Raw genomic sequence first — 15,581 nt, 5'->3', positions numbered from 1 at the left:
TAGACAGTTAAAGTCCAAAGGGCTTGCTTGATGAGAGATTATTTACATAATTTTAATTAAAAACTAATAAAGAAAATAGATGCTATGTTAACATTCCACTTCAGAGTCCATAGTCCAATACTGCAGGAATTAATGATCTGATAAAAACCAGGTAAAGTCCCAAAATACCAATAAGTATTAGCTTTCACTACCTGAGTAAAATATTTCTTAAAAGTAAACAATCAATATAATGATGAAAAGAAAATAAAAAGATATTCAAATATTTTTATTTTAATAAGCTAAAGTGACATTAGTAAATGAAATTATAAGATATAGTCCTTCAAACTATTTAGAAGAATAGCCATTAAGTGGGGGCAGAGGAGTTCTCAAGATACATTTAAAAGAATAGGAAAATAAGATTATTCTATGAAAAAAAGGGTCTTCCTCTATCTAGCTTGTGTGGTCTTGGACAGGTCAATCTCATCTCTCTAAACTTAAATCTCTAAACTTAAATCTGTCTGTACCTGTCAACTGGGGGTGATGCCAACTATTTGGATTTATCAGTTCTGAAAGGACTGACAAATGGGAGAATACTTAGTAAATGAAAAATCTCCATATAAATGTAAATCACAGTATTTCCATTCTGATGAAAAACAACTAAATGTTCTATTTTAAAATCAAAACCTTAATGTGTGAAAACAATACTAGAAATAAAAAACTAGACTTAAAACCACTAGACATCAGGACTAAAAATAAAGCTCCAGAATTGTAAGCAGAAAACATATCAAAAAGAATCCTTCAACAGTGAAAAGCTTTTTCCTCTTACAAGTTACCTATAGCTTTAACATGCTTCAGATATACCTACCAGAAACTATATTACTGCTAATTATCTTGCCCCCCAAGGTGGCTAATGACTTGGGTACAACTGTAATGATGCTACCACTGGTAGTTTTTACGTAAGTTGCAGCTCCAGGGGTTGCAGCCATCCGACCTATGGACGGGCTCACTGTTGGCCGGGTATAGGTTGCCTGTGTGCCTATAAAAAGGGAAAAGCCAAAAGAAAAACTTGTCATTACTTATAGAAGAATGACAATTTATACAGTTCAGCTTTAATTCAATGTAATCTACATTGCTTTAACTTGAAAATGGAATTTCAAGGTATCATGTCAAGACATTAAGTAACAATTTATAGCCAGTTTTCAATGCACATAGCAAGAACTAAGGCCAAGTCAATTTGAATTAATTTTACACATAAAATTTTGTGATGTGTTGCATCAAATTACTAACCTCAAGAAAAAGTACAAGTAACTATGTTCCTTTCTTCCACTACCCTTCGTCCACTAGTTCTATGCCAAAAGAAACTCAAATTTAATCATCTTCCCTGCCAGAACATTTTAGATATTTCTGTTATAGATTTTAAGGTCTCTGCATCTGTTTTATGCTGTCTCAGTGCCAAACCCAATGTCAGCACTCAGCAAATAAGGCAGTATTGTTTGCTTAAAATTTTATAAACTTTTACTATTTTGTACTCTGCTACTCTCTAAATATATTTCCATCTTTTAAAGAATTATTCCATCATTTTACTAGAGATTAAAGTTGAAACTGCCAAGAGTTGCCAGAAATATTTCTTCTAGCCAAAAAAGTTCACTATTTACATATTTCCTCAACTTTAACTGACCTGTTAGAATATTTTTCTTCATGTCTCTCAAAGGATTTTGCACTCCTGCCCACTATCCTAAGGACTTTTTTCTTTTCCCAAACAGGAATTAAAAACTAATCAGATGAGCCTGTCATAGTTTCCTACAAGTCCAGTAACTCAGAAATACTATTCTTGCACTAAGAACTATTAGTCTGGGGAAGAATGAAGATGATTAAGATAATACCTTCTTTGACAGGAAAGCATTTTTTCATGCTTTCTCATGGTCATCGTGATAACCGTTTTCAATGGTTATCCTGCAAAAATGCTTTTAGCAAGATATTTAAAAATTTTTTAATACAATCACAACCCAAACAAAGAAGAACATTAGGTAGAATTAATTTAAACTGGTTACAAACATACATCTGAATCCCCCTCAAAAAAATCTAGTGCAAAGTAAACATGCTACAAACATAATGTGAATCAGCTGAATTTTAACAAAACATTTTCCACTTAAGCTTTTGTTTTAAAAATAGAAACACCATTTCTAACATAGATACAAAGGCACAGGCACATTATTATTTTTACTACCTTTCCCTAAGATAAAGAATCATATATAGATAACACTATTATCTTTGTACCAAATGGAAAAAAGTTTGGGGCGGGGGGCGAGGAGGGTGGAGTATGATAAATTTAATGCAAGAATACCATGTTTTTAAAGCACAGGCTTTGCAGAGACAGCAACTAGAATGCTGGCTGGCAGGGACTAGGGGAAGGTGGTAATGGAGAGTTACTGTTCAATGTGTAGAGTTTCAGTTTGGGAAGATGAAAAGGTTCTGAAGCCTGATGGTGATTGATAGGTATAAAATAATATGAATGACACTGAATGTCAATGAACTATACCCTTAAAATGGTAAATTTCATGTTCTATTTTTGTCACAATTTAAAAGAAAAAAAGGGAGTCAAACAGATTGGGGTTCAAATCCCAGATCTTCCTTTTATTGGCTGCATGACTCTGGACAAGTTGCTTTATATCAGTCTCTGTTTTGCCACTAAAAGTGGAGATATCAGCCTAAGAGAGATTAAGTGTAATGTTTGCATAGACCTTTATATCCTGGCCAATAAATGATAGCTTTATAAACTTGAGATGGGTATCATTTTACATTATTTAGATTCTATCATCTACGTATTGGCCCTTCTCAAAAAATCTGGTAAGTTATACAAATTTAAAATAATAGTAATAGCTAATTCTTACATTAATTAATAATAACAGCTATTACTCTGCTGAGGACTTTACATATCTGATTTCCTCTAATAGTTACAATAACCTTATGGTACAGGTATTGTTATCTCATTTAAATAGACAAGAGAAAAGACTTAGAGGGATTAGTAAACTGCTCAAGGATACAAAGGGTGGTACTATTTAAAATGTTCTACACTGTCACTTCCTTGGACATAGCCTGGGTGCTCTCCTACCTGGGCAAAAAGTCATCCTGTGCTTCTCTCAGTCAGAGTAATGCTTACTACACCACAATGTAATATAGACTTTCAACCTCCTAAGAGTACAATCCTTCTGGGCTGAGAGAGTACGTTTTCGGTCCCTCAGCAAATCCTGACTAAACACCTACTTTCAGACCAGCTCAACATATATATGGTGAATAAAACAAAGACGGTCTGTTATCACGGAGCTTATGGTCTAACAAGGTGAACTACAGTAAATCAACAAATAATCAAAGAAATGAGAAACTGTAGTACGTGCTATAAAGTAAAAAAACAGAAGACCATGACAATAATAGAAGAAAGCTAATTTTAGTTGGAGGGAAAGCCTCTTAAAGAATTGTCTCATTAATCCCTACATTCCCAGTGTCAAGAACTATGTTGATACGAAGAAACTACTCAATGAATAAATGATGAATGAATGGAATGACGCTCAAGAAAACTTACCAGTAGGAGTGGTTACCAGTTTAGTTGTCATAATTGCACCATTACTGCTAACCACCATAATAGGGGAATTGCTACTGGTGGGCAGAGTTGCTGTCACTGGTTTGGGTAAGATTTTACTTGGTTGAACTTGCTGTGTGATGATTTTAACACCTTTAAAAGAAAAAAGAGAAATCTCAATACAGATTATTTTGAAAAACATGTTCCTTATACCAACCCAAGGGGGCAGTAGTTACACATATTTACTCAGTCTTGCCTAAACAGGAAGTTTTTTTTTTTTTCAAAATGATGACACTCTCACTTTCAATTTTTATTCCTTAAATTCCTATCTTTCCTAACTTCTCTCATTCAAGAATATAATTAAGATATTACAGAAACTATTAACAATTATTTAAAAAAATTTTTTTTGTATATGATCATGTCAAATAAGAGCTTTCAAACCAAATTAGTGTAACGATGTGGATTTTTTTTACATTTTTCAAAATTTTTATTTAAATGTTTTAATTGTTACACTGACTCTCCAAATGTAAAATATCCATTTAAAAGAAAGCTCTCAAAAAAAGTAAAATAAAAAATAAAACAAATCCCTCATGCTAACTACAAATTTAAGTACTAATTGTTAACTGAGGAAGGAAAATTTGGTAACCCTTTCACCCCACTAAATTCATTGAAAAAAATCAATGGGATGGAGTATATTGTCACAGACAACTAAAAATTATATTACTTTTTGGATAGTGATTTAGGTTGAGACATTAGGAAGTAAATACATCTATTTATTTAACAACCTTAAATAATTTTAAATTTCTGTAGGCCAACTAAGAAGTTAAAACTATGATCATCACCTAGGCATAACTGGACAAATTATTTTCTCTATAGCTCATCTTTCTCATCCATAAAATAAAGATACTATCAGTATATACATTCTTGGGTTGTTATAAAGATTTATTTAATCAAAACTGTAAAGTGCCTAATACACAGCAAGAATGCAATAAAGCACTATTATTGCAGAAATAAAGAAACCCTGATTATAATAAATCATAACCAGTCAAGTTGTAGGGAAAATTTTTTTTCCAGTATTACCTCATTAGTGAATTATAATAATGCTTAAGACATATAAAAAGAAGTACATCCACCCCCCCAATAACCACAGTCAGAAAAAACTTAATGGAATCATAAGAGATTACTTTGCTCTGTCCTATGCAAATAGGTTGAAAATTTAGATCAAATGGATAATTATCTAGAAAAATATTAGTTATCAAAATGGACTTCAGAAAAGACAGGGATCTAAATAGACAAATTTCTTTAAAATAAATTTTAAGGAACTCCTCCCCCTTCACCAATAAATAGCAGGCCCAGATAGTTTCACAGAACAATTTCACAGCCCTGTAAAAAAAAGATAATTACAATGTATTTAAAACCATTCCTCTTTAAAGTTCCCATCATCAAAAAAAGAAAATTTCTAACTGTGCAGTGATAAATGTTAAAAATTTATTGGGGTGATTATTTAATAATACATATATGTATCAATCAAATCATTATGTTATCACCGAAAACTAATACAGTGTTATATGCCAATTATATCTCAATTAAAAACAAAAACCATTCAGAGATCAGTTTCTGACAAGAGAGCATGAGGAACTCTGCTAATCTGCTAACCCAATGGAACTAGTAAAATGATACCAATGGGAAGCTCAGGAAATAGTCCCAAGGACAAATGAGGAAAAATTTATTCAAGAATATGTAAAAAATTCAGTAAGAAAGGAGAGATCTGGGCACCTGGGTGGCTCAGTGGGTTAAGCCTCTGCCTTTGGCTCAGGTCATGATCCCAAGGTCCTGGGATGGAGTCCCTCATCAAGCTCTCTGCTCAGCAGGGAGCCTGCTTCCCCCTGTCTCTCTCTGTCTTCCTCTCTGCCTACTTGTGATCTCTGACTGTCAAATAAATAAAATCTTTTAAAAAAAGAAAAAAAAAGAAAGGAGAGATCTGTGGTATTTAAACTAAGACCTGTCCCTCCCTACCCACTACGCATTGAGGCAGACTCCTCTCCAGACTGCTGTAGTCAAGAACACAAGGTTTCCTCTTATTGAGCTCCCTGTTGGAAGGTTTTCTTCTGAGGAGCCCCAAGACTTCAGTTTACCTTATCCTGCCCCCAGGTAGGTACTGCTAAGCCCCCGGCAAGTGATGTCAAGAAGTGAGCATTCCCTTCTTTGGCCAAGCCACCAACTTATGGAACAAAGGCTATACTTTGGGCACAACTCTACTGAGAAACTGGAATCCTAATCACCACTGCCCTGGCTTGTGAGGTGGTGCCTCTAGAGAAGCAAGCCAAGAGGATATTAGGTTGCTGCCCACACTCCCACCCTTGCCTTCACTGAATGCTCAAGCTTCTAGAGCAGCAGTTGTCATTCAGAGAGAGTTTCAGAGCTGCCTGAGAGTAGAAATAGATAATAAAACGGGTAGTCTGTAATCTCTTCCCAAAGGAACTGACTTCATTTGTAATACCACATGGAGAAGTTCAAGCTCTCAAGAAAAGCATCTGCCTTTCACTCAGATCATGATCTCAGGGCCCTGGAATTGATCCCCGAGTAGGGCTCCCTGCTGAGAGGGGAGTCTACTTGTCCCTCTCCCTCTGCCCTTCACCCCTGCTCGTGTCCTCTCTCATTCTGCTCTCTCTCTCAAATAAATAAAGTCTTAAAAAAATAAAAAATAAAACAACCAACATTTAAGACAATAGGCCAAATAGCTTGCAGGAGAGAACTGAGGTATAATGATGCTGGGAGGAACCTTCCTGTGGTCGGAACAAATACACCTCTGAAACTATTCCTTCAAAGCCACAGTTTAGACTAGTTCGTAAAGCAACTTAAGACTCCAAGACACTTTTGAAAACAATAGAGCAGTTAATGTAGTTTGACAGTTGGGTGTGGTCAGAGAAAGAGCAGGAGAGAATCACTGTCATCTCAGAACAACTGTGGGCATACCGAGAGCTGTGATTCCCTGAGCAACAGCATCAGAAGCTTACTTCACCAAAATAATTGACCTAGTTACTAAACAACATTTAATGAAGTAAATAACAACAACAACAAAATTACAGATTGAGAAGGTACAAGACCAGTATCTAGCTACAATATATAAAGTCTATATCTACAAAATATAATGTCTAATATCTAAAATATCAAGGGGTGGTTGGCTGGCTTAGTTTGGTAGAACATGTGACTGTCAATCTCAGGCTAAGTTCAAGCCCCATGTTGGGCAAGGAATCTACTTTTTAAAAAAATAATTAAGTAAGTAAAATAAATTAAATTATCAATAAATACCTAAAATGTCCAGTTCCAACAAACTACAAGGAGACGTACAAAGAAACAGGAAAATATGACCCATACACTGGGGAAAAAAGCAGACAACAGATATTCGCTATGAGAGCAAACATATGTCAGATTTAACAACAACAAGACTTGAAAGTAGCCGTTATAAACATGTTCACAGAAGTATAGGAAAGCATGATTATAGAACAGTAAAAGATGGTATGACAACAAAGTTGCATCAAACAGAGAGTATTAATAAAGCAAAAGAAATTACAAAAAGAACCAAAGGGAAAATTTGGGGTTAAAAAGTATAATAATGGAAATAAAAAATTCACTAGAGGGGCTCAAGAGTAAATCTGAACTGCCAGGAAAAAAATAAAAGAGCAAATGTGGGGCGCCTGGGTGACTCAGTTGGTTTAGCAACTGCCTTCAGTTCAGGTCATGATCCTGGACTCCCTGGATCCCTGCTTGGCAGGGAGTCTGCTTCTCCCTCTGACCCTCCCCCTTCTCATGCTCTCTCTCTCTCTCATTCTCTCTAACAAATAAAAAAATCTTAAAGAAAAAAAAAAGCAAATGTGAAAAGAGCAACTGAGATGATGAAAGCTGAAAAATGTCAAAGAAAAAAGAATGAAGAAAAATGAACAGAACCTCAGAGAAATGTAGAACACCAACAAGTGCTCAAACATACAGTAAGAGAACAACCAAAAGAAAAAAACAGCAAGAAAAGAGAAGAAATATTCAAAGAAATTGCAGGAAATGCCCTAAATTTATTGAAAAGCAGTAACTTACACATTGAGGAAGCTCTTCAAACGCCAAACAGAATAAACACAAAGAGATCTACAAAAAGACACATCATACTAAAAATGGTAAAAGTCAAAAGCAACAGACAATCTTGAAAATAACAAGAAAAAAACCAACATCACTTATAAAGGAACTGCATTAAGGTTAATAACTGACCTCTCAGCAGTTGTTAAGAGATAACTATTCCAAGTATTCAAAGAAAGAAACTGCCAACCCAGAATCCAATATCCAGCAAAGCTATCTTTCAGAAATACAGGGAAGATGAAGGCTTTACCAGGTAAACAAAAATGGTGTTTGTTGCTAGTAACAATGTGCTGCCTTACAAAAGACGTTAAAAGAAGTTCTATGAAAAGAAGGAACAAGGAACAAAACAATGATGCACACTCTTGAAAGTTATACTCAACATTTTACTAGAGATTCTTGTCAGGGAAATTAAGCAAAATAACAACAACAACAACCCCTCCCCCCAAAAAACCAAAAAAAAACAAAAAACAAGGCACCCAGACTATAACAGCAGAAATCATCTCTATTTGTAGATCACGTGATCTTTGACATAGGAAATCCTAAGAAATTCACCTAAAACTATTAGAACTAAAAATGACTTCAGCAAAGGTACAGGGTATCAAACAACACAAAAATCAGTTGTATTTGTATAAATCAGCAATGAACAATCCAAAATATGAAATTAACAATTTCATTCATGATAGCTTCAAAAAATACTTAGGAATAAATGTGACAAAATAAGTGTAAAACTTATACTCTAGACACTACACAACATTTTTGAAATAAATTAAAGAAGATCTAAATAAATGGGAAAACATCTCATGTTCATGGGTCAAAAAATTTAACATTATTAAGATAATATCCTAAACTGACCTACAGATGCAATGCAATCCCTATCAGAATCTCAGTTAACTTCTTTACAGAAACTAATAAGCTGATTCCAAAATTCATATGGAATTTCAAGGGACCCAAACAGTCAAAACAATCTTTAAAAATAGAGTAAGATAATAGTAATTACATTTCCTGGTTTCAAAACATATTACAAATCAATGGTAACCAAAAAAAATGTGGCACTGGCATATGGATACACATACAAATTAATGGAATAGAATTCAGAGCACAGAAACAAACCGACTGATTTTTCAACAAGATGCCAAGACCATTCAACGGTGCAGGCAGCGGGGTGGGGTGGGATAGTCTTTTTATAAATGGTACTAGAGGGGTGCCTGGGTGGCTCAGTGAGTTAAAGCCTCTGCCTTCGGCTCAGGTCATGATCCCAGGGTCCTGGGATTGAGCCCCACATCGGGCTCGCTACTTAGCAGGGAGCCTGCTTCCTCCTCTCTCTCTCTCTCTGCCTGCCTCTCTGCCTACTTGTGATCTCTGTCAAATAAATAAATAAAATCTTAATAAAATAAAATAATAAATGGTACTAGAACAAATGGATAGCTATATGCAAAAAAATGAAATGGGAGGCTTACTTCACATCATAACAAAATTAACTCAAAATGGATCAGAGACCTAAATTTAAGAGGTAAAACAACCAAACACTTAGAAAAAGACAGAATAAATCTTTATGATCAGGAATTTGGTAAAAGATTCTTAAACATGATACCAAAAGCATAAGCAACATTAGAAAAAATAAACTGGACATCACCAAAATTAAAAACTTCTGTAATAGGACATCACCAAGAAAGTGAAAAGAAAACCAACAGAATGGCAGGAAATATTTGTAAATCATGTATCTAATAACAAGGGTTTAATATAAAAAATATATAAACTGAAAAACAACAACAAACAAACCCTTACAACTCACTGATAAAAAGACAACCCAATTTAAAAGTGGACAAAGGATATAAATAAATATTTCTCCAAGGAGGATATAAAAAGGGCCAATAAGCAGAGGAAAAGATGTTTGATATCATTAGTCATCAGAGAAATATAAATCAAAACTACAATGAAATACCACTTCACACAAACTAGGAGGGCTAGAATCAAAAAGTCAGAGAATAGCAAGTGTTGGAAAGGAGGCAGAGAAACTGGAACCCTCATACACAAATGCAGATGTAAAATGATACAGTCATTATGGAAAACAGTCTAGTAGTTTCTCAAACAATTATAGAGTTACCATAAACTAAGCACATCCACTCCAAAATATATACACAAGAGAACTGAATACCCAAAACTTATACATGAATACTTTCCAAAGAATATACTCATAACAGCCAACAGGTGGAAAAAATCCAAATGTATTATCAATGGACAAATGGATATTTTTTTTTTTTTTTTTTTTTAAAGATTTTATTTATTTATTTGACAGAGAGAGAGATCACAAGTAGGCAGAGAGGCAGGCAGAGAGAGAGGAGGAAGCAGGCTCCCCGCGGAGCAGAGAGCCCGATGCGGGGCTCGATCCCAGGACCCTGAGATCACGACCTGAGCCGAAGGCAGCGGCTTAATCCAAAATGTGAAATATTATTTGGCCACAAAAACAAATGAAATACCAATACATGTATGAACCTTGAAAACATTGGTAAGTGAAAGAAACTGGTCACAAAAGACCACATATTACATGAGACCATTCATATAAAAATCCAGAGACAGAAAGTAGATTAGTGGCTGCTTAGGGCTGGAGAGGCTGTCATAGGGAGCAGAAAATGATAACTAAAGGTTACAGGGTTTCTTTCTGAAGTGATGAAAATGTTCTAAAATTAACTGTGGTGATGGTCACACATATCTATGAATATACTAACTACTACTAAACTGTACATTTGAACGGTTATTTGAATGGTATATAAATTAAAACTCAGTAAGCTTTTTTTTAATTCCAAGCATTTTTAAGAAAGCAAACATTGCAATTCTTTCTCAAAAGCACATAATATTAAACTAAAGCCTAACAAAGACTGTACACCAAAAGAAAACTACAGACCAACTTCCCAAGACTGCAATACATAATCAATTCCTAATACTGGGATAAATTGGAAAAATATTTAAATGTAGAAAATGTGAATTATAACTAAAATTCTAGAAGCATTAAAGACTACACTGATAAATTCAACTATATAAAAACAAAAAAAGATCTATACAGCAGAAGTCCTCATAAATAAAGTTAACAACAGATAAGCAAACTGGGAGGAAAATCTCTGCAAATCATGAAACACACACAATTATCCTGATATAATAAAATTCCCAGAAATTGATAAGAAAAATACCACAGCAGAAGTATGGACAATGAATACAAACTGTACACAAAAAAATGAAATACAAAGGGCTCTCAAACATAAAGAGTTGTTCAAACTCACTCTCAATATGAGAAATGAAAATAAAACAACACAGAGAAAATGAAATATGTTAAATATAAATGTAACAAAACTTGTACAGGATTTGCATACTGTGAAACACTGATGAATGAAGTGAAAGAAGACCTAAAGAAATGGAATGCCGCGCTCTGTTCCTGAACTGGATAACTCAACACGATGTCAATTCTTCCTAAACTCATCCAGAAGTTTAATGCAATTCCTAGGAAATCCCAGTAAAGTTTTACTACACGCAGATACATTTAAGCTTAAATTAGAAAGGCAACAAAACTAGAATAGCTAAAATAATTTTGAAATAGAAAAATAAAGTGGAAGGAATCACTATATCTACATTAAAGCTTACTATATAGCTATAGTAATCAAGACAGTATGATCCTAACAAAGAGAGAGATACAAAGATCAATGAAACAAATGGAGTACCTAGAAATAAACCCACACAAATATGCCCAACTGATTTCTGACAAAGGTGCCAAAGCAATTCAATAGAGTATGATAGCCTTTTCAACAACGGGCACAGAAGCAACTATATCCACAGGCAAAAAAACTAACCCTGACTTAAACCTCACATACTTTATATGAAAATTAACTTAAGGGGCGCCTGGGTGGCTCAGTGGGTTAAAGCCTCAGCCTTCGGCTCAGGTCGTGATCCCAGGGTCCTGGGATCAAGCCCCGCATCGGGTTCTCTGCTCGGCAGGGAGCCTGCTTCCCTGCCTCTCTGTCAAATGAATGAATAAAATCTTAAAAAAAAAAAAGAAAATTAACTCAAATTAATTATGGCTTAGATACTAAAAAAAAAAAAAAACTATAACAAACCATAAGAGACTCTCAATCTCACAAAACAAACTGAGGGTTTCCGGGGGGTAGGGGTAGGGATAAGGTTGATGGGTTATGGACACTGGGGAGGGTATGTGCTATGGTTAGTGCTGTGAAATGTGTAAGCCTGATGATTCACAGACCTGTACCCCTGGGGCAAATAATATATTATGTTAATAAAAATAATTAATTAAAAAATTTATAAAACTTTAAGAGAAAAATGCTAAAACCTAGAGCTATGCAAAGTATTTTGAGTTGATACCCAAGACATGATCCATAAAAGGAAAAACTGAACCCGGGGCGCCTGGGTAGCTCAGTGGATTAAGCCGCTGCCTTCGGCTCGGGTCATGATCTCAGGGTCCTGGGATCGAGCCCTGCATCAGGCTCTCTGCTCCGCGGGGAGCCTGCTTCCTCCTCTTTCTCTGCCTGCCTCTCTTGTGATCTCTCTCTCTGTCAAATAAATAAATAAGTAAAGAAAGAAAGAAAAAGGAAAAACTGACAAACCAGACTGAATCAAAATCTAGTATGAGTGAACAACTCAGAGCTAATAACATATTCCTTGTATACCTATGATGGTTAGACTTCTTAAAGAAGTCATGGTATAAGACTCCACAATTGAGGCTTAAAGCATATGGGGAAAATAGGGTTAGCAGACAGATTTTTGGGTCGGTCTAGAAAAGCTTTTATAAGCATTTTCACACAGAGTAAAAGTAAATCCAGACAACATAATAAGTATATAATATCATATGGCTTTTATTAGCTATACTAGACTTTTGTGTGATTAACTACATCTTGCTCACTAGAAATTTTTTAGCATCTCCTACCCCTGCTATTCAAAAGAGATAATTAAAAATTAATTTTTGGAATAAGACAAGCATCACCTTGACACCAAAACCAGAAAAAGACAACAGGAAAAAAAAAAAAAAGAACTATAGGCCAATATGTCTGATGAACAAAGACACAAAAATCATCAACAAAATACTAGCAAACTAAATCCAACAATACATTAAAAAAAATCATTCGCCACCATCAAGTGGGATTTATCCTTGGTTTGCAAGGGCGATTCAATATTCGCAAATCAATCAACATGATACATCACATCAATAAAAGAAAGGATAAGAACCATATAATCATTTCAGTAGACAAAGAAAGAGCACTTGACAAAGTATAACATCCATTCATGGTAAAAGTCTTCAACAAAGTAGGTTTAGAGGGAAGTTCAACATTATAAAGACCATCTATGAAAAACCCACAGCAAAAATCACACTCAATGGGGAAAAACTGAAAGCTTTCCCCCTAAGGTCAGGAACAAGACAATGTTGTCTACTCTCACCACTTTTATTCAACATAGAACTGGAAATCCTAGCCACAGCAATCAGACAACAAAAAGAAAAGGCATCTAATTCGGTAAGGAAAAAGTCAAACTTTCACTATTTATTTGCAGATGACATGATACTCTGCATAGAAAACCTAAAAGACTCCAAAAAAAAAAACCCCTGCTAGAACTAATACATGAAGTTAGAAAATTCACAGGATACAAAATCAATGTACGGAAATCTGCTGCATTCCTATATGGCAATAATGAAGCTGCAAAAAAGAAAGTAAGAAACAATCCCATTTGTAAATGCACCAAAAACAATCAAATACCTACGAATTAAAATAACCAAAAGAGGCAAAAGAGTTATACTCTAAAAATGTAAAACACTGATGAAAGAAATTGAAGATGACACAAAGAAATGGAAAGATATTTCTATGTTCATGGACTGAGAGCCCAAATATTGTTAAAATGTCTATACTACACAAAGCAACACCTTTAATGCAATCCTACCAAAATACCACCAGCATTTTTCATAGAGCTATAACAATCCTAAAATTTGTATGGAACCACAAAATCCCCAAATAGCCAGAGCAATCTTGAAAAAGAAAAGCAAAGCTGGAGGCATCACAATTCCAGATTTCAAGTTATATTACAAAGCTGTAGTCATCAAAGCAGTGTGGTACTGGCACAAAAACAGACACATAGGGGCGCCTGGGTGGCCTCTGCCTTCGGCTCGGGTCATGGTCCCAGGGTCCTAGGATCAAGCCCCGCATCGGGAACAGCAGAGAGCCTGTTCCCCTTTCTCTCTGCCTGCCTCTCTGCCTACTTGTGATATCTGTCTGTCAAATAAATAAATAAAATATTAAAAAAACAAACAAACAAAAAACAGACACAAAGATCACTGGAACAGAACAGAAAACCCAGAAATAAACCCATAAACATATGGTCTATCAATCTTTGACAAAGCAGCAAAGAACATCCAATGAGAAAAAGACAGTATCTTGAACAAATGGTATCGGGAAAACTGGGCAGCAACACACAAAAGAATGAAACTGGACCACTTTTGGGGCACCTGGGTGGCTCAGTTGGTTAAGTGTTTGCCTTGGGCTCAGGTCATGATTCTGGGTCCTGGGATTGATCCCTACATCAGGCTCCCTGCTCAGTGGGAGCCTGCTTCTCCCTCTGTTCCCCCACTGGTGCTTGCTTTCTCTTTCTCTCTCTCCTGCTCTCTATCTCAAATAAATAAATAAAATCTTTTTAAAAAAATAAGAAAGAAAGAAAAAGAAACTGGACCACATTCTTACACCATACACAAAAATAAATTAAAATGGATTACAAACCTAAATGTGAGACCTGAAACCATAAAAATCCTAGAAGGGAACATAGGTAGTAACTTCTCTGATATTGGCTGTAGCAATTTTTTTCTAGATATGTCTCCTAAGGCAAGGGAAACAAAAGCAAAAATAACTTGGGGACTTCATCAAAATAGCAAGCTTCTGTATAGTGACAGTGAAGGAAACATCAACAAAACTAAAACCTATGGAACTGGAGAAGATATAATGACATCTGATAAAGGGTTAATAGCCAAAATATATAAAGAGCTTATAAAACTCAACAACTAAAAAACAAATAATTCCATTAAAAAATGGACAGAAGACACAAACAGACATTTCTCCAAAAAAGACAACCAGATGGCCAAAAGACACATGAAAAGATGCTCATCATCACTTATCCTCAGGGAAATGCAAATCCAAACTACAATGGGATAACACCTCACACCCACCAAAATGGCTAACATCACAAATACAAGAAACAACAAATGTTGGCAAGGATGTGAAGAAAAAGAAACCCTTGTGCACTCTTGTTGGGAATGCAAACTGATGCAACCACTGTGGAAAACAGTATGGAGGTTTCTCAAAAAGTTAAAAAAAAAAAAAAAAAAAAAGTTAAAAATAGAACTACCTTATGATGTAACAATCGCACTATTGGGTATTTACCCAAAGAATACAAAAACACTGATTTGAAGGGATACATATACCCCTGTGTTTACAGCAGCATTATTTTCAATAGCTAAACTAGGGAAGCAGCCAAAGTATCCACTGATAGATGAATGGAGAAGGAAGACATTATGTGTGTGTGTGTATACGTGTGTTTGTGTGCGACGGAATATTATTCAGCCATAAAGAAGAAGAATGAAATCTGGCCATTTACAACAACATGAATGGAGCTACAGAACATAATGCTAAACAAAGTCAATCAGTTGGACAAAGACAAATACTGCAGGATTTCTCTGAAATGTGGAATTTAAGAAACAAAGCAAATGAGCAAAAGGAAAGAGAGAGAAGCAGAGGGAGAGAAAGAAACTAAGAAACAGACTCTTTTTTTTTTTTAATATTTAATTTATTTGACAGAGAGAAATCACAACTAGGCAGAAAAGCAGGCAGAGAGAGAGGAGGAAGCAGGCTCCCTGCGGGGCAGA

At 35.2% G+C, this 15,581-nt stretch overlaps 1 protein-coding gene across 14 annotated transcripts in view; it reads right to left on the bottom strand.

Annotated features, from left to right (window-relative positions):
* The window catches only part of EMSY (EMSY transcriptional repressor, BRCA2 interacting), a 95,723-nt gene that overhangs the window by 39,454 nt on the left and 40,688 nt on the right, over positions 1-15,581 (bottom strand). For all 14 annotated transcript variants that reach the window (XM_046015248.1, XM_046015263.1, XM_046015253.1 and 11 more), the window contains 2 exons: positions 3,560-3,709; positions 845-1,015 (listed from right to left, as the gene is read on the bottom strand). In XM_046015248.1, the coding sequence (XP_045871204.1) occupies positions 845-1,015; positions 3,560-3,709 (321 nt within the window). The remainder of the gene's footprint in view (positions 1-844; positions 1,016-3,559; positions 3,710-15,581) is intronic.

This window comes from Meles meles, chromosome 8 (assembly GCF_922984935.1).
Source record: "Meles meles chromosome 8, mMelMel3.1 paternal haplotype, whole genome shotgun sequence".
Classification (NCBI taxonomy): Eukaryota; Metazoa; Chordata; class Mammalia; order Carnivora; family Mustelidae; genus Meles; species Meles meles.
This window is presented reverse-complemented; position numbering and strand designations above follow the sequence as displayed.